This window comes from Diabrotica virgifera, chromosome 10, assembly GCF_917563875.1.
Source record: "Diabrotica virgifera virgifera chromosome 10, PGI_DIABVI_V3a".
NCBI classification, from domain to species: domain Eukaryota; kingdom Metazoa; phylum Arthropoda; class Insecta; order Coleoptera; family Chrysomelidae; genus Diabrotica; species Diabrotica virgifera.
The window spans coordinates 91,556,037-91,577,001 of NC_065452.1; the positions used below are offsets into that span (position 1 = coordinate 91,556,037).

The 20,965-nt window shown below is 31.0% G+C and overlaps 1 protein-coding gene across 2 annotated transcripts in view; it reads left to right on the plus strand.

Moving 5' to 3' along the window:
- Positions 1-20,965, plus strand: part of LOC114337497 (facilitated trehalose transporter Tret1) — a 283,346-nt gene that overhangs the window by 129,587 nt on the left and 132,794 nt on the right. For both annotated transcript variants that reach the window (XM_050663429.1, XM_028287950.2), the window contains exon 2: positions 3,278-3,350. Coding sequence is in view for 1 of the 2 variants with exons in the window: in XM_028287950.2 (XP_028143751.2) it covers positions 3,278-3,350 (73 nt within the window). In the remaining variant the exon portion in view is untranslated. The remainder of the gene's footprint in view (positions 1-3,277; positions 3,351-20,965) is intronic.

Below are 20,965 nucleotides of genomic sequence, written 5' to 3' on the forward strand. Positions count from 1 at the left end.
AAAAAAATGTAATGCAATTTTTTCAGGCAGATTTTCACACATACAATTTCGGATAAATGACAAATTACAAAATAATTAGTATAATTAGTAATAATTTTATAAAGAATCATAAACCTTTTTTAGTCAAAATGCATTTAAATTTTTTTTAGTTATCTTCTGTTTGGTATCTTCTTCTTCAATCATCATGACAATTCGCATTCTGGATACTTTTGATCTAAAGAGATCAGCAGAATTGCTGTTAAACCAAGCTCTCAAATTGTTTAACTAGCTGATGTGCTTTTTCCACGACTCCCTCTGCCCGTATTTAAAACCACTTCCCCTTTTCCCATTCTCTCAACGAACGTGTTTATAGATATCGAAATCCAGAAATTATTGCAAATGAAGTAAGTAAAAATAATTAAACACATAATATGATTATAGATATCGAAATCCAGAAATTATTGCAAATGAAGTAAGTAAAAATAATTAATCTATACTCCTCTAGTATCTGGTGGTTAATAAGTAGCCCCTTTTACTGATAGGGGCGCTGCAATCTGAAAAAAAAACATAGTTCTAGAAATTCTAGTCTTTTTTAGAAAACTACATAATATATCAAATTTTAGCGTGATGTGACCATTTTTATATTTTTGCCAGCTGCATAAAATTTACCTGTTTGGAACAATGACGCATATTGAGAAAACCGATTTTCGATCTCTCATTAAACATTATTATTTGAGAACGGAGGAGAAAGCAAAAGGAAAGCTGGATAAATATTGTGGGACTAATACTCCTTCAGACTAAACTGTCAAATTTTGGTTCCGAGAATTTCGTAATGGCCTTGTGGCGACACGCTTCAATTACTATTTTGCTAATTTTAATTTTTAATACCTTTTTCAAAATGAAATAATACGTCCCATTTTAAAATTCACAAACCATATGCATAAAGGGCCTGGTATTCAGATAAAATGCCTTCTCAGCTTATAAAACACCAGATGTTAATGGCCTGCTCAGTTTATGTACGGGAAACGCAAATTCCATAATAGATTACGGGACGATAAAGGGCGAGCATCCTTATGTCAATAAATCAGTCTTCAACTTCTTTAAAAACCACAGAAATGTAAAACTAATGTTTTTAGTTCATCCACAGGCAGTCTGAACAAACCCTCGTCCCGCAAAGAATAACAGACCCTCTTACGAGATATAAGCACGCCTTTTTAACCAAAAGTAAATAAATATATTATTGTTCGTTGTCTTACACTTATTTCAATTTCACTTAATTGATTCCGTCAACACAACACCCACGGAACAGCCTTATAGCTACATTGGATGAACCACATACTGGACAGCCCACCGATGCAGTTGTTGTTTCTCCAAGACAATGCACCGACTCGCATGGGGATGCACCGAGCGTTATGACAATAACAAAAGTTCATGAGTTGGTGTTCGAATTGCTTTCTCATCCGGCTTATTCTCCTGATTTGACCCCCTCCGATAATCATGTGATACCACAAATTGTGGTATTTAAAAAATTTCAGGCGTTTCGACTTATGTCATCCTCAGATTTATAAATTAGGAGAAGTAGGTGCAAGGAATCTAAAGTTAAAAGATATTGGGGAGTTCTCCACGTCATAGGGAACCTCCCGAATACACAATTGATGTATAAAAAATAAATTAATTAATGGTTATTAGAAACTTAGGCATTCATTAGAAGTTCAAATGTACTACTGTGGGTAGAATTTTGAAAATAAAAAATTATTTAAAAAAAAAAACTAAGTTTTCAATCTAATAGCACATAAAACAACATCCAAAAATGTTATTCTACATTCTACCAGACTGCAAACAATGGGAACCTTCTCTGGTAACACCTCCGAGGCTTCTACAATTTGCAAGCCATAACGGATGCTGAGACTAAGGAAGATGAGGGAATTTTACAATTTATAATTCACATCCCATCTGCTCAGCGCGGTAAAGTTCCAACGCGAATGGTTCCCTTCGTACTCCAGTCGGAGTAAATATGTAAATAAAAAATGAATAACCATTTTCAATTTCGTTGCAATACGAAACTACAGCCGCATCATCATTCCAGGTCAATCAGAGAGTGCAGCAAGCAGCTCTACCGGTTTCGAAACTTATTAGTCTCTCATCAGGAAGCACATATGCTGCTGTCTCTGACCCAACTAGGACAAACCCCGGCGTACAGTTACGGATTGCAACGAACGAAATGGAGGCCAGGGATGCCTAGCGGCAACTGCTATCAAAAAACTAAGTTTTCAATCTAATAGCACATAAAACAACATCCAAAAATGTTATTCTACATCCTACCACACTGAAAACAATGGGAACCTTCTCTGGTAACACCTCCGAGGCTTCTACAATTTGCAAGCCATAACGGATGCTGAGACTAAGGAAGATGAGGGAATTTTTCAATTCTGCTCAGCGCGGTAACGTTCCAACGAGAATGGTTCCCTTTGTACTCCAATCGGAGTAAATTTATGTAAATAAAAAATGAATAAACATTTTCATTTTTTGGTAGCAGTTGCCGCTAGGGCATCCCTGCCATTTCGTTCGTTGCAATCCGTGACTGCACGCCGGGGTTTGTCCTAGTTGGGTCAGAGAGAGCAGCATATGTGCCTCCTGATGAGAGACTAATAGTTTCGAAACCGGTAGAGGTGCTTGCTGCACTCTCTGATTGAACTGGAATGATGATACGGCTGTGGTTTCGTATTGCAACGAAATTGAAAATGGTTATTCATTTTTGAAAAAATTATTTTTTTACATTTTATTATTTTTTAATTATTACTTTATTATTTAATTCATTGTTGGGAGTAAACAATCATTGTAGAAAAAGGGGTAGGTTTTCTGACCGCAACCAATTGATAGATAAATTATAACAATCATAAAATGATCTTGAAATACTTTCATTATTTTGAATTATCTTGTTTTTCTTTGAATGACTTAAATACTTCAATGAATACGTAACTACAAAGCAATAATAAATAATAATATATTTGTTCACTTCCGTATATTTCTATGCATTAATATGTTCGTACCAATTATCTGGGAGTAGGTACTGTAGTAAATTGATTTATTTTTTTCTTTTGTTTTGGGAGCAACTTGAACTACCTTAGGAAGTAAGTCTGCGCAAACAACCAACTATAAAATAAGAAACATGGTTTGTGTGCTCTTCATTTCACTAACAGTTACAGTCAGACTTACTGGTTCTTTCGTTCATTATTAATTTGTGATTTGTTATTTTCGCGACTTTTGTCATGCCAAAATCTAGCAGTGATTATTACAGGGTGGCGCCGAGTTCTTCGCAAAACCCTCGTCAGGGATGGAGCTTTATAAATCCAGGCACTTGGACCCAATGGGTGAGTTTTTTAAGGCAATACTATTTAAAACAGTGCTTTGTAATGTTTTACATTTACTGTACTTTATTATACATTTTTTAAGTACCTAAAATACATATTCTAATATTTTTAATAATAAATTTCATGCCTAAATAGCTAAGAAAATTTATATTTTTAGCATATTATATACTGCAACTTTATCAAATTATATGATATGGATTATCCTACAAGCTATACAATAAAACTTTATTTCGTCATTTTCGGAACAGATTTTCAAAATTAACTTTTAAATTGCTACTATTAGCCCAGTAAAAAAAGCTGAAAAAATCTTCTACAGGTTTTTTAAAATTCTAAAAGGTAGGTATATAGCTGATGACAAACGTACGATTTTGCTTTATTTTTTAAACAATCATGAAATGTCAAAAAAATCATTGTTTGTCTATAAAACGTTTTTTTATATATTAGAGAAAATTGATGCGAATAAAAGTTGTAGATCTTAACAAGTTATTTAATTTGACGAGTTTCTAAATTAAAATACATAAACAATTGACCGTGATTAATAAGAAGAACCCTCCTTTTTGCAGTAATTTATAAATGTTAATAACTTTGTTTTTTGCATAATGACATGTAATATAACTACATAGGTACTTGAAATTATGGCAATTAATGAGTTATTAAAGTGTGCTACATCTCAGCTAGATCGACCAAAAAGTTTGTGTTATTCAAATTGTTTATCCCAGAGACAGTTTATTTAAACAACAACTGTACTTGCTCAAAAGTTACTCTAAAGAGAGGTATTTAACAGATCGTAGTCGATTCTTTGACTATTCAAAAGAAAAAAAATAAATAGAGAATTTAGGTTTTGTAAACAAAAATTAGCAGTGCGTTCCGGCACTGCTAATTTTGCCATGACACCACTGTTGTAAACGCAATTAACATATTTTTTCGCAGAGTACTTTCATCCAGCACATGTCGTTGACAGTACTTTTCCAAAAATGATTTAAAACTTTCATTTTGAAATCTATTTAGTGTGAGATCTGAGTCCACCATTGCACTGCGTAGATCAAAATTAAATTGCTGCTGTTCGCAAATGCAGAAATGATAATACTACTTAAAAAAGCACCAAATAAGCACAAAAATTCAAAAAAGGCATAAAAATTAAGAAAAAAGCAAAAAAGGCATAAAAAAGTGGTGTCAAAATGACTTATTTTTGCATATTTCGTTCATATTAAAAAAAAAGAATAGTCCTGCTTGTATTATTTACCATAAGCATTATGCTTACAAATCCGGACTCTACTGATGATACTAGTTTTTACTATCCTGTACCTGTAATATCTCGGTTTCTATGGGCTTACTTACAAGTGCATGAATTGAAAAAGTATTAATGTTATTATAAATTTGTATAAGCTAAAAAATTTTTCGAGCGATTTTTTAATAACAATATTAATATTATTAATATTAATAACAATATTAATTCATTAATTAATATTATTATATTAATATTAATTTAATTAATATAGAGGTAGTGTGAGCCGTATGGCTAAATCTGTACAATATTAATAATTTTTTTTAATACACTACTCCAAGAAATTAACGCACCACCTTAAAAATGGGTAATTTTTGATGACTCGAATTTCTTTAACCTATTGTTTGATTAAGTGATTTTTTAAATATGTTATAGCCTTATTCTTTAACAATATCGCTCTAATAATATTGTTGTTAAACAGGTAAATTTTCATTGTATACCGGGTGTACCAATCAAACTGTGTTTTTTTCTCCAAGTTCACCACACTCTGTGGAATATTCTATTATCATTTATAAAATACTGAAATTAAAACCCAACCATACATAATGGGTCTTACTACATTAATAACAAAGATACTGGGTGTTTTATCTATTTTGTCATTAATGTGTACAATCAATTAATTTATTTACAATTGTAAAAAATCGAGGTCCGGATTAAAAAATATTGGAAAAATGTTCCGACCCAAAACAACACCCTGTTCATTAAATTTTTTTAAAATCGATTTTGCATTTGAAAAGAGGATAAAACTAAATTTAATGGTATACTTTGAATTTACGGAAAATGATTTTTCTGGTAAAATTTTGAATTTGAATTTTGAAATTTTGTGAATTGCTAGAGCTTGAAGTAGAAAAAAAATGAAATACGACTTAAAACTTATTAACCAACATTGTACATTTATTTTATATTTAACACGCGAATATTCTTTAATGTTTCCAATCAATTAATTTATTTCCAATTATATTATTTCGTATTAAAAACTGTTGTAAAAATGTTCCGGCCCAAAAAAATACCTTGTATATTAAACTTTTTTAAAATGGATTTTGCATTTGAAAAGATGATGAAAAACTAAATTAGTGGTATGTATACTTTGAATTCGTGGCGAAATGATTTTTCTGGTAAAATTTTTATTTTGAACTCTGAAATTATGTGAATTGCAACAGTGGCGTACTGAGCATGGTTCCGCGGGTTCGACGGAACCAGGGCCCGGGCCCCGCAGGGGCCCGCTCAAACACGCTTTTTGTTTCTTTTTTTTTTCTAAAATCGAATATTGACATAATTGTAAATTCAATTACAAAACTAGAGAGTCAAAGGTACAAAGATAGAAGGAGAACCTCAGAGATAGCATTTGCAAATAACAATATCAAAGAAAGAATAATAAATCTTGTAGGGACAATTGAAAAAAAAATTAAAGATAAATTTAGTGACGTCTTAAACAGAAATTAAAGCTGTCATATGTTATAGCTTTATTCTTTAACAATATCCTTGTAATAATACCTATTGTTGCTAGACAAGTAAGTTACCGGGTGTACCAATCAAACTGTGATTTTTTTTCTAGAAGTTGTGGTCTGCCCTTTTCTGCATTCAAATTATATTGAACTGCACCCGTACTTACCACTCCCTTAAATTTCGCAACCAGGAAATCCTCCTACGTCTCACATTTCTCTTTCCCGAGAGTTTTACTTGGATTATAAGTCTTAGCAGGGACTACCTTTCCCCTCTCATTATGTGTCTTAGATATTCCAGTTTTCTCGATTTTGTTATTTTTGTTTTTTGATTCTTTCGCTTATGTTCTATAATAAAAGAGATATGTCCTTTTATACTATTACAAATGAGGTTTGCTAGCTGATCTTTAATAACAATATCATTCCAAATCTCGAGAGCTACTTTTTCTACTTCTTGTAAGGTTCTAGGAGGTGGCAAACGCTGTCATAGTCTTCTGCCAATTATGTCCCACAAATGTTTGATTGGGTTAAGATCTGGACTATGCGGTGGCCAATTCAAAATCCGAAGATTTATCTGTTGTAAATTTTCGGTTACAGTTCGTGCAAAGTCAGGTCTTGCAGTATAGTGCATTAGCAAAAAATTTTTACCAATATAAGGAGCCGATAGCATGGTAGCTAAGTTCTTCGCTATGTAAGGTGACTGCTTGAACGCACTCATTGCGGGTCAAATGCCTTGTAGCGCGTTCCATTTTCACCAAACAACAAAAAACATTACGGACATAAATACTACATCTACTAATTTTTACAACAAACCAGACACTTCTTGACTGTTAACAATTTGACATTTATCAAATTGTTAATTTATCATAGCCTTCTTTAGGCTTGTTTATTAAACTAACCAAAAAATAAGAATTTATTGACGAAGAACATGGCTAGTTGTTAAAATACCTAACTTTTTTATTTTTCAATAAAAGTGAATGAATTAAAAAACAAAATGCTAAGAAAACGTGATGCTACGGTTGGGTTTTAATTTTAATATTTTGTAGATGCTAGAATTCTCCACAGGGTGTTGCGAACTTTGAGAAAAAAACACCATTTTGATTTGTACACCCGGTATTCAATGACGATTCACCTGTCTAGCAACAATATTATTACATCGATATTTAGCAAGTTTAGGAAATACGAGACATCAAAAAGTCAAATTTTTAAGGTGGTGCGTTAATTTTGCTACTTAGTGTATGATGATTTTTTATATTAATTAATGTTTATTAAAAACTTTTGATATACATACAACGGGTGTTTTCATTGGGCGGGGGGCCCGCATTCCATCTGGAACAAGGGCCCGTGGATCTATCAGTACGCTACTGAATTGCAAAGCTCGAGGTAAAAAAATTAAAATGTGACTTAATTTTAATTAATACCATTATAATAATCTATATTGGTAAAATCTTAACATTTCAGTGTTTTTTTAATATATCTACAAATAATTCATGACAAATATTTACCTTGAATTAATGAATAAATAATAAAGAGTCCACAAAAAATACATAACTTTTATCAATGAACAATCTTAAAAATAAATAAAGAAAAACAGAAAAAATCTGCTACAAAATAACTTAGATGAAAGATAAATATTCGCTATAAACTATTTGTCACACATAATAAAAAACACTGAAATGTTAACATTTTACTAATTTAGATTAAATAATGGTATTAATTAAAATTAAGTCAAATTTTAATTTTTTTCCACTTAGAGCTCTCGCAATTCACATAATTTCAGAACTAAAATTTAAAATTTTACCAGAAAAATCATTTTGCCGGAAATTTAAAGTATACCACTGAGTTTAGTTTTTCGTCCTCTTTTCAAATGCAAAATCCATTTTAAAAAAATTTAATATACAGGGTGTTTTTTTGGGTCGGGACATTTTTTCAATATTTTTTAACCCGGCTCTGGATTTTTTATAATTGTAAATAAATTAACTGATTGGACTCCTTAAAAATATTCGCCTGTTAAATATAAAATAAATATACAGTGTAGTTAACAAGTTGTAAGTTGTAATTCAATTTTTTTCTACTTCAAGCTCTCGCAATTCACATAATTTCAGAATTCAAATTCAAAATTTTACCAGAAAAATCATTTTACCGAAAATTCAAAGTATACCACTAAATTTATTTTTTCATCCTCTTTTCAAATGCAGAATCCATTTTAAAAAAATTTAATATACAGGGTGTTGTTTTTGTTTCGGAATATTTTTCCAATATTTTTTAATCTGGACCTGGATTTTTTACAATTCTAAATACACTAACTGATTGTACACCTTAAAGAATATTTGCGTGCCAAATATAAAATAAATATACAGTGTTGTTAAAAAGTTATGAACCAAATAAGAAAATGGCAAAATATATATAACACCCAGTATCTTTGTTATTAATGAGGTAAGACCCATTAAGTATGGTATTTTTGAGACCGACTAAGTGTCCTCTTTCTACAGTTATCGTATGTTACTTGTTACTTTCCCAATGAAACACCCTGTATAATAAAAAAGTCAGATACTTTAACAACTAGCCATGTTTTTCATCAATACAGGGTGTGCGACAAACTTTAAGGGGTAATTCTCCATGATAAGAAATGACAGTCTGCTTTATAAACGTATGTCCGCAAATGCTTCGTTTCCGAGATACAGGGTGTTGAAATTTGTCTTACAAACTGAAGATTTATTTATTGCTCTAAAACCGGTTGAGATATGCAAATGAAATTTGGTGGGTTTTAATAGGTAGTTATTGCGCATTTTTTGACATACAATTAAGAATTTTATATTCACCATTGGCGTGCATACGGGTATGGTGGTACTCCACCCTTAGGAACATCCTAGGTTAATTGGGGTAGTTACGCCCTATGATAGGGATTGATGAAGTAAACACTTTTACTGAATACTTATTTATTTACCAACTCTAAATACCACAGTAACTAGTTGATGCGTTCGAAGTCTAGCTGTCTAATTATGTATCTGAATCACGAATGATAATTGATAAACTAATGAAATAGAATGATCCACAATGATTTGCTGTAACTATAAATAAACTCGGAAAGTTTTGATGTTTTTAATGCTGACTTCGGCTTGACCGTGAATTAAGAATAATATTGAACCGCTGACGAAGCGTTATTGAAAACTGGTGCACTTGTGTTAAGTAATCGGTGCCACCTCAATTATTTAAAAACAAACGTGATGTTTGTTTTGTAGGACATTTAAAAATTAAACGAATATGTTTTGCTCTTATTTTGGATGATGATAATCCTGTACATCCTTACCCTTTCGGGAAAAATTTTTTTACCGACAAAGAAGAAAATTTTTAGAATTTAGAATTGAATTTTATAGACAACGCCACCAACTGATTATTGTGTTTTAATCAATACAAAATTAAATATTTATTTCCTATTTATTATATATAACTAATAAGTAAATACAAAAAAAATGTTCGATAACAACATTGTTCCCGTTTCACTTGTCACTCACTGTGTCCTCGGACTGTAAGCATATAATCTATTCTTATGTATTTCCTTGATTTTATTGTTTTCCATTTTGATCTTACAATTAACGTTATTTACCTCTGTTATTGTGAAGGGGCCTACATAAAGACTATCAAACTTACCATTCTCTTCCCTTCTTACCAGGACTATTAGGTCTCTTATTTAGAAGTGTTGTGGCGTCGCTTTGGCCTTATTATCTTCTTGACGCTCTTTTTTGTCTTCATTGTTTACATTACTTCCAGTGAATTGACCTATCGTATCTATGTATACTATGTCCAATGGTTTCGAAGAAGTGTCCGATATCACGACTTCTTTGACATGTGTTCTTTTCAGTTTGTTAATTTGCCAATCATGGCATTGTTTAACGTATTTTCTTACGTCTTTTTCCAAATTTTTCCATCTGAATATTGCTTTTAGCTTCTTTATTAGTCTATTTTTCCTTAAGTGTCCTCCAAACATCGGGTGGGGTGATTATGATATTCCTCTATTAATCTGTGTTTTTCTTTGTCATCTTCTATTGTTTCTGGTACTTCACATATGTATATTTCTACATTCTTCAATATTTTGTTTCCTTCTTTAATAAATTCATTAATTGTGCACAATTTAAAAATAATATAGTTTACGTATATCTTTACTTTACGTACTGCATTCTGTATCGCCAGTTTATCAAGCTGTGCCAACACTTGGTTTAAATCGAAATGATTGAATCCTGTGGCTATGCTCTTGCTGTATTTTATTTTGTTTTCGGCCTAATGATCAGTCTTGGTGAGATTAGTTCTGCTCCAAAAGACAAAATTGGTAGTCTATGCGCCTCTAAATTATTTGGTACCTTTCTTACTGTCTGTTTGGGCGCTTCTGGCTGTAGTGTGAGTTCACTTTCTGCCTTCGTTTGCCTTGATTCTTTCTCCTTTTCTCTTGCTTGAGCTCGTGTTATAGCTAGTATATGAGTGTTGTCTATGTATAAGTCTTTTAGTTGATGCAATGCTATTCTTGAAAGGCTGTCTGCGTAGTTATTTTTCCCTCTTATATACTCTATTTCGAAATCGTATTCCTCTAAATCTAATCTGATCCTCGTGAGTTTTGAGGTTGGTTCCTTCATTGAAAATAAATGCGTTAGTGGTTTATGATCTGTTTTTACTAAAAATGTTGGTGCTCCATATAAATAACATTTGAAATCGTTAATTTCCCAATGAATCGCTAGTAATTCCTTAATGATTATGGGTTTATTACATTCTCCTTTACTAAAACTTCGTGATGCGTATGCTATCGGTAGGTCTATTCCGTTATAATCTTGACTTAAAATTGCTGAACAACTCTCGTTGGATGCGTCTGTCGTTAAGATAAATTGTTTATTGAAATCCGGATATTTTAAGATTGGTGGTTTCATCAGAGATGATTTAAGCTTATTGAATGCTTCTTCACATTCCTCTGACCTAAAAACTTCTACTCCTTTTCTCGATAATCTATTTAGTGGTCTGCATATCTCAGCAAAATTTTGAATAAAACGTCTATAGTAATTACAAAATGCTACGAATCTTTTTGTCTCTTTTGCTGTCTTAGGCATCGGGTATTGCTCAATCGTTGCATATTTTGCTTTATCTGGTGATACTCCTTCCTGAGAAAGATCATGTCCTAAATATGTGACTTCTCTTCTAAGAAATTGACATTTTCCTGGGCTAAGTTTCAAATTGAATTTTCGACATGTCTCGAATGTCTTTTTCAGGTTGTCTAAGTGATGTTTTTCTGATATTCCTATTACTACTATATCGTCCATATAAAGAAATGCTTTGTCTGGTGTTAATCCTGCAAACGCTATTGACATCATCCTTGAAAAGCTATTCGGGCATACGTTTAATCCAAAAGGTAATCTGGTAAATTGAAATGCTCCATTCTCCGTGCTAAACGATGTGTATTTTCGCGATGATCTTTCTAATGGTATTTGGTGAAAACCTGACATTAAGTCTATAACTGAAAACCATTTTGCTCTTCCTAGTTGATCTAATATCGAATCTATTCTTGGTAATGGGAATTTATTTGTGACTATTTTCTTGTTCAGTTGTCTAAAGTCTATGCATAATCTCCATGCTTTATTTCCATCTATAGCTTTTTTCGGTACCAGCACTACTGGGCTGTTGTACTCTGATGTAGACGGTTCTATGATTCCTTGGTCTCTTAATTTTTGTACTTGTCGGTTTAACTCCTCTGTTTGCGCGTGCGGTGTCCTATAGTTCTTAATGTATACCGGAGTTTGGTCTTTAACTCTCAGTTTCTGTTCGTAGAAGTTGTTACATGTCAGCATGTCATGCCTTAGGGCGAATATATCTGAATATTCTTCACATAAAGATACTAATTTATTGCGTATATATTCTGGAATGTCTAACTTCAATGATTCCCGTAATTCCTTTTTACTATCCTTGCTGTCGTTAATCAGTCTATGTTGAATAATTTAATGTCTAACGTCCTGATTGTGTGTGTTTCTACATATACTGTGTCGTAGGTTGTGTTCAAAATTTTGATGTACGGACTATTACTTGAAATAATTGCTCTCGCTATGAATATTCCTGGTTGTATCTCTTGTTGTTCCACTATCCTGTCGTTCTTCAGCGTTTGAAAATTTTTTACGACTCTGTAAATTTCACATCTAGGCGGTATTATTATCGTGTCATTATGTATATTATCCAAAATGTTCGTACTAATTATAACAATCATTGTCATCTTTAATATGCATTTTAAGGTTAGCGTAATCCAATATACATTGAAAATTTGAAATAAAGTCTCTCCCAATGATTCCGTCTGTTGGAATGGGAAAGTTAGGTTCAACTAATTGAAAGATATGCTCGAATCGACTTCCTTTTACTTCTAGTGTTGTTTCAACTTCTCCCATTGTCTGCAATTCTCCTTTAGTTATTCCTTTTATTTTCGCCTTCGTGTTTGGTTTCACATATTTCTTCATAAAATCTTGTGAACATTTCAGTATTGAAATATTGGCGCCTGTGTCTATGATGAATATATTTGTCTGTTCTAGGATTCCTGTTCTCATTTGTACAAAATTCGTTAAGTTTAAGTCGAAGTTGTAAATATTATATTCCACTTCTGTCTGTGTGTTTCCATTGTCTTGTTCATTCAAAACCCCAAACTGCGGGTTTTCTGGTTCCTCCTGGCTATCTTCTAACTCTAGTAGCCTTACATTCCTGTTACGTCCTCCTCTCTGGTTTCCTCTGTATGTTTGGTTGTTAAATTGTCTACATCCTCTGTTCGAATAGTTCCGTTGGTTTTCCGTTGCCTCTGCCTCGTTCCGTTGTCCGAAGGTATTTCTTCTCCCTCTATCTTATTTGTTATGGTATCCTCTTGTGTAATGCTGCTGTCCTCTCCTATGCTCATGATTCGTCCTATAATTTAACACTCTTCCCTCTGTGTTCTCTTCTGTCGTATCAATCGATAAAAATTTGGATACTACTTGTTGCGGTGTTGTGAAATTACCTGACTCCAATATTAACTTATCTTTATCCGTATTAACATTTCGTTTCATTGTTGCTACAACTGTTTCCGTTGTGTATTTCTTCGCTAATTCCAATGACATTCCTTTCGCGATGTATGCCACTTTTAACTGTTCTGCTAGTTCTTTTATTTCAGATGCGTACACTGCAGCATCTTTATGCCCTTGCCTTTTCTTTGCTAACTTGGCTATTACGGTTTTCGGATTGTCGCATTTTAATTCCTTCTTCAGTGCCGCGGCTATAAGTGGGATCGTATCTTCTGTAGTTATCAGGTTTCAAGCCTTATTGGTCAATCTTGTCTTTATTAATGTTATCGCTGTTTCTTCATGTCCTTCTGCTATTTTTCCGAGTAGTTCTAATGGAGCTAAAAATGGTTGTAGTTTGCCTACGCTTCCATCGAACTCGTTGGGCAATACTTTGCTTGCGATATTCAAAAATTCGTTGATCGTCAGAGCCATGTTTATATCTCGCTTTATATCGCTTTGTTCCTCTTCTATTTCCTCGTCACTTTTCTCCTCTTCTATTTCCTCGTCGCTTTGTTCTTCTTCTATTTCCTTGTCAATTGGCTGATGTATTGAACTTGGGACTACTATTCTTAAGTTTACTGCTTGAAATGAGCGTATAACTTTATCTCTGATTTTCCCAAAATATTTGTTGCACGTCTCTCTTTGTTTGTCTGTTAATGCTTCCCAATTTTTATTTGTCGTGTGTGAATTTGTTATATGATTTAATTAATTGTGTCGTTACCTCTTCTTGTACTTCCTTAGTTTTAGGTAATTTCTTCTTCAACACCCTTTTGCTTTGCGTTGTAACTTCTTGTGTAATCTCCTCAATTATTTTGACGAAGTCTTCCCAATAAACCTTGTTGCTTTTCATTTATTCATAGTACATCGTAACGAACGCATAAATTCGATAGTCTTAAGAGGTACAGCAAAATTGTCAAATAAAATAGTATGTCAAAAATATTAAATTGCAATTAAAATCATTATATCAATCATTTTAAATCATCATAAAAATCACTAAGTAAATCAAATGGTCATAAAAATCAGTAGGTAAAAATAATAATTGAATAAAAAGTCGGTAAAGATAAAAATATATATTCTAGTAATTATATAAAAGTCGTATAAAAATGTAAAAATGTATCAATACGTCCTATAGATAGCCATAATACTTAAAAAAAAGATTCTCGATAATAGGTTCTAGATAATAGATAAGTAATTAAAAATAGATTAAGTAGATAAAAATAGGTCTGCTGATACATAGGATAAAGCTTGGTTAGATGTTTGAGACATATTGACTGTTTAGATACCTATCTGTTACGACACTGCTCATGTAGTCAAAAACAATTATTTCTAGTTGAAGGTACATCAATGTCACTATTTTTGCACTATGTTTTACAAAGCACGACAAAATACAGAACGATGTTACTCGCTCGACACCTCGTAGTGGAATCAATTTATCTTTCAGTTAACTACTAGTTCAGTATTCAGACAAAATATAGTATAATGCCATCTTCCAAAGAGGAAAATTATTATTGGCGTGTGAACGTTATAAATTTAAAGAACAAAAACGAAAATTAGCTTCTAGCCCAATTAAATAAAATAAAAACCAAAATGTAATTCCGTACAGGTTGGAATACATTTTTTATTAAAGTTTAGGTCAAAACAAAAGATATTATCAAGAAAATATATGATTCATATGAGGGGATCATTGTTTAAATAATTAAAAATTGGTAATTTTTGCAAAAAATTTACTTTTTTAACCGCTGCGGCAATTCTTGTTTTTATTAACGATTTTACAATTTTTTTCTGCAAAGATGAAGAAACAGCCTTTTATATGAGACTTACTAAATTAAATTTGACCCTTAATCTATTTAAATAATTGTAAATCAAAATTGAAAAACAAATTTCCAAAAAAATATTATTTGCAATATAAATAAGCAATATAAAATATTTTGTTTTGCAGAATAAGTTGCGCTATATCACTATAAATTGACAAAAAAAGTGGTTGATAAATATTAAGTAGTTTATGAGATATTTAATTTGTTTATAAAAAATTACCATTTTTTCAATTGCAAAAACGCGGTTGTTGCCAATAGAGTATACAAGTTTTTAAGGCCTCATTTTGTTTGCTTTTATGTGTATTTTCGATAAATGTATTGACAAATTAAAATTTTAATTAAACACCCCTTCAAAATGGCGTTTGAAAATTGGTGTAATTTGTTTAAAATTTGTTTTTTTAATAACATCGCCAAGATTAAAAATTTTGAAATTATTTTTAGATATTCGTGTTTCTGGTAATTTTTGACACACTTACAATAAATTTTCCAGATCCATTTTTTGCCGAGATAGCTTTTCCAAGTTTATAAATTCATAATTTGTTTATTTATCAATATTAACATTTTAAAGTGCGTGAGTACATCTATCAACATCAACCTGATTACTTGACAATTTCATTTACACATAGAGTTAAAATTTTAGAATATTTAAAAAAATAATGATTTTCGTAGCGACCTTAACTGAAAACTTCTTGCATGAAGAGTGATGCAGTAGTACTTTGCAATATCTTCGTTAATAGTACATCTAAATGACACTTTTAACAATAAATCTTCGTCAATTTGTTATAAACAATTTTTTTCAATTTTTTTTCGCTAGATGTTATAAATAAAAATTGACACAAAAGTTTTTTATAAAAAAAGTAATACTGAATTAGCATTAAAATTTGGTAAAGACTTTTTTCTTTGTACAATATTTAAATATATATGTATTTTACAATTAATCTTATATTCTTTTTAACAGGTAATACACTAAAAATTGTGTATATATTTGTTAATTTTTATTCACTTATATATGTACATCTATTTATATAGAAGTTGTCCTCCATTTTTTTATATATTTAATTTTGTAGGTGTTCACATTATTTTTGCGAGATTTTGCCAATGATTTGTACAAAGAACAAAGTTTTTGTGATTCTTTAACAAAATTTTACTATTTTGTTAAATTTTTAAAATAAAAATTTGTTTTAATGCTCTTTTGTAATTATCTTTGGTGCCAACTTTTTTTTATCACAATATTAGACAAAAATATTTTTTGAAAAAAAAATTGTTTATAACTAGATAATGATTATTTATGACAAAAAGGCTCATGCAGATGCCATTATTTTTATATGCTACCTCAAATTAATAGAAAATATTGAAATTGGCCCATTATTAACGGAGATATTGGAAACCACTCCTCCGCCAATTTTCAGACAAAAAGTTTTCATTTAAGGTGCTACGAATATCATCATTTTTCAAAATATTCTACAATTTTTATATGTGTATAAATCACATTGTTAAGTATTAAGGTTAGTAGATGTACTCACGTACTTTTAAATGTCAACATTGCTAAATAAACAAATTATGAATTTTTAAACTGGGAAAAGCTATATCGGCCAGAAATGCTTCTAGAAATTTTTTATTCTTTTGTAGGTATGTCAAAAATTACCAAGAATACGAATATCGAAAAATAATTTTAAAATTTTTAATCCCGGCGATGTTATTAAAAAATAAATTAAAAACAAATTACACCAAATTTCAAACGCCATTTTGGAGGGGTGTTTAATTGAAATTTTGATTTGTCAATACATTTATCGAAAATATACATAAAAGATAAAGAAATGAGACTTTAAAAACTTGTATACTCTATCGGAAACAGTCGCGCTTTTGCAATTGAAAAAATGGTAATTTTTTATAAACAAATGAAATATCTCATAAACTACTCAATATTTATTAACAATTTTTTTTGTCAATTTATAGTGATATTATAGTGCAACTTTTTCTGAAAAACAAAATATTTTATAGTGCTTATTTATATTGCAAATAATATTTTTTTGGAAACTTGTTTTTCAATTTTGATTTACAATTATTTAAATAAATTAAGGGTCAAATTTAATTTAGTAAGTCTCATATAAAAGACTGTTTCTTCATCTTTGCAGAAAAAAATTGTAAAATCCTTAATAAAAACACGAATTACCGCAGCAGTTAAAAAAGTAAATTTTTTGCAAAAATTACCAATTTTTAATTATTTAAACAATGATCCCCTCACACGAATCATATACTTTCTTGAAAATATCATTTGTTTGGGCCTAAACTTTGATAAAAAATTTATTCCAACCTGTACGGAATTACATTTTGATTTACATGTATTGTCATTTTATTTGATCGGTCTATTCAGGTGAAACCAAGTCAAGATGTGCAAGGGATAATTGCAAAGCTTTCAGCAAAACAATTGGAGAAAATATTACAATAACAAAAGACATTACAATTAGTTTTTTTTTGGGCTATGGATAATTATACATACCTATAGATAATTATGTCTATTTAATAAAGTTATTCTATAAATGTATTTTTTTCAATTGAGATGTAAAATTATTTGATAGTAACAATTAATATCCCATGAGCCGAGCTGGTATATTTTATATCGGTCAGTTTTAATCTTTGCGCCGACTTGGGATATTTTTAAAAGACCTACCTGTTTTTTGGGCCGAGATAGGCATTGCGCGGGAAAAATTAGATTATGTGTATCTTACATTACGGTTATATTATTATTATATTATATGATTATAAGAATTAGGACTATATCGTGGAAATACCATAAGAATAAATAATATGGACTTACCACTTTAAACGTCTAAGTTCGTATCACCAAAAGTCTGCAATTTGGGTCCCTTTTCCATACCATACTCCATTTCCATACGATGCTCCATACCATATTCCATTTTCCATAACCATACTCAGCTCCGTGTCAGGCCTAATGTCTCCATGTAGTTTCTATTTACCATTTCTTGGACGGTCGAGGTACAGGAAACCTCGTCCTTCGACGTTTTCCTTCCATTTCTCGTTCCAGACTGCCAGTTCCTGTGTTCTTCCCTGGTCTTAGATCGCCATATGGTGGTGCTCCACCCTCAGGAACATCCTAGGTTAGTTGGGGTAGTTACCCCCTATGATAGGGGTTGATGAAGTAAACACTTTTACTGAATACTTATTTATTTACCAACTCTAAGTACCACAGTAACTAGTTGGTGCGTTCGAAGTCTAGCTGTCTAATTGTGTATCTGAATCACGAATGATAATTAATAAACTAATGAAATATAATGATCCACAATGCTTTGCTGTAACTATAAATAAACTCGGAAAGTGTTGATGTTTTTAATGCTGACTTCGGCTTGACCGTGAATTAAGAATAATATTGAACCGCTGACAAAGCGTTATTGAAAATTGGTGCACTTGTGTTAAGTAATCGGTGTCACCTCAATTATTTAAAAACAAACGTGATGTTGGTTTTGTAGGACATTTAAAAATTAAACGAATATGTCTTGCCCTTATTTTGGATGATGATAATCCTGTACACGGGGAATATGACCCGTATGCGTGCCAATCTCCTTTTTGCTCTTCTCACGAATCTCTCTGAACTCTATGCGGTAATTGCACGTGGTCTTCCACTTTTTGGTAGATTCAGACATGGTATTCCCTGCTCGGACTCCGTTATTGTTCTATAAATGGTTCTGCGTGAAATATTTGCAGTAGACAAACTTTTGCTTCAAAAAGCAACTCAATATTATTTTGTTTTTCTTCTTCTTCCAGTGCCGACTCCACTAATGAAGGTTGGCTATAACCATTACAAATCCGTCTCTATGTTCTGCTTTTCTGAAAAGCGTCTGTGTGTGCAGTCGCGAATGTTTTTCAGCTAGGATATAATTTGTCGTCTACTAGGACCCTTTTTTAGTTCAATTTTACCCTTCATAATCAGCTGTAATTTTCTTTATGTAAAATTAAAACAAATGAATTTTGTGCCAAAACTTTTAGGACATACGTTAGAGAAGAGTAATAAATTCTTTATTATCCTAATTTGATATGTAAATCGCAGGATTAAAAATTACACATTATTAAAAATTATTCTTAGAAAACAGTCCTTTTATTAATAATAAATTTCAAGGATGTTTTTAAGTCAATTTGCTCTCCTTATTACATACGGATAATACACGAAAGATATGAAAACAATTTGGAATTTCCATATCTGTGCTACTACAGAATTATCTAACTATCACTCTAACAAACAACTCAACGTAGAACTTTTTCTAAAATAAGTTTAATTTGTGTCCTCGAGAAAGTATTCTAGCCCGATCAAAGAACAATCTGACCTCAAAAAAAATAAAGGAAGGATGAAAATTTGGGAACAGGTAGTTGAAATTGTCTATTATTGTATAAAAAAAAGTTTACAATTCTACACCCCCTCCATTTTACAAAAATAGGGAAATAAGGGTTGGTTTTTCATTAAAAGTGCTGTGTCTCGGAAAATAAGGCAGTAATAACAAAAAATTTTTATTTAAAAATCATCAAGGTACTTTTATCCGTACATTTTGACTAAAAACCTTGTTTGCATCTTGATTCGTTTCTAACGTATAACCCTTTTTAAAGTACTTAACAGGGGCGCTTATTTGAATTGCGCGCACAACAAAAATGTCACATTTTAAAATTAACTAACTTTTAAATCGATAATTTGGGGCATTTATCAAACATTAAAATGTACGAAAAAAAACACAATACCTTTAGAAAAATATCAATTTTAACGTGAATATATTTTCATTGTGAATTACAAATTATTTAATTTAGAAAAATATGTTTTAAAATATACTAATACAAGTTTTCAGAGCAACACATATTTTTTGTGTCAAAAATTTACATAATTATTTAAATTAAAATTCCTTTTAGATTTACGTTTTAAAATGGCTAATTAACATTTAGATTTAAAATTGCACAACGTTACTTTAAAGGATAAAAATTTGTATGGCGATAAAAATGGATATTTTTTTGATTTTTATTTTAAGTCAATTTTCAAGATTTCAATCAATAATATCTTTGTTGAAACTTCATAAAAAACTTTAAAAATATGCTTGTAGGTACTTGAAAATGTACTCTTTCGAAAGCGGTATCTATTTTTCTTATGCATAGAATACTTTTTAAATAAGGCTCACTTATTATAAACAATTACAAAAAAATGTCATGTTTTAATAAAATCGATGCCATTCTTTTCTGAAAGCCTTTTTTTAAATGAAAATATGGGAACATATTAAAAAAGGCTTGAATAACATATTACATATATATACAACAGGCCTATTGCAAAAATAAAAATATATGGGGCACGTAAACACAGGTGAAAAAGTTGCTTAAAAGAGAAAACAGCGCGCTTTCTAAACACAGTAGACGAACATAACCTAAAAAATTGGAGCAATGTTCACGCTGCAATGTTTTGCTATCGTTTTCGGCTGTCAAAGTTTTTGAATTTATAACTTATTATCAATAAAAGTGATCTGTTAGTTATAAAATAATTGTGTAAATATTTACAATGAGTGAGAACAGTGAAACAAATAATAATAATTATTGTTTTATTTGTGAAAAACATTTAGAATGTGATAACGAAAACATTGTAATTGTCAAACGTGGAATTGAAACATTAAAAAGTGTAAGTTTAGAAAGAAAAGATGATAGACACAAAATGCTTTTGGACTGTGATGAAATTAGAATGTAGACTAAAATATGTATTAAAAAGAGGAGAAACCTTTTCATGCTGCATGCGGAAGTTGTCAAACTGGTAATTGTACAAATCATAAAAAGGAAGACATTATAGTTTCTGATGATTAAGATGATAATAGTTTAGATGGTAGCTGCCAAGAGACTCAAAATTATGATTTTACAGTTGATTCTATTATAAATGAAGTTGATTCAGACACAAATTTTACATCAGACGAAGATGAAAATGAACTTTGAATAATTTATGTAGATTAATTAATTAAATGTAAACAGTGACGATCCAGTTCGATAT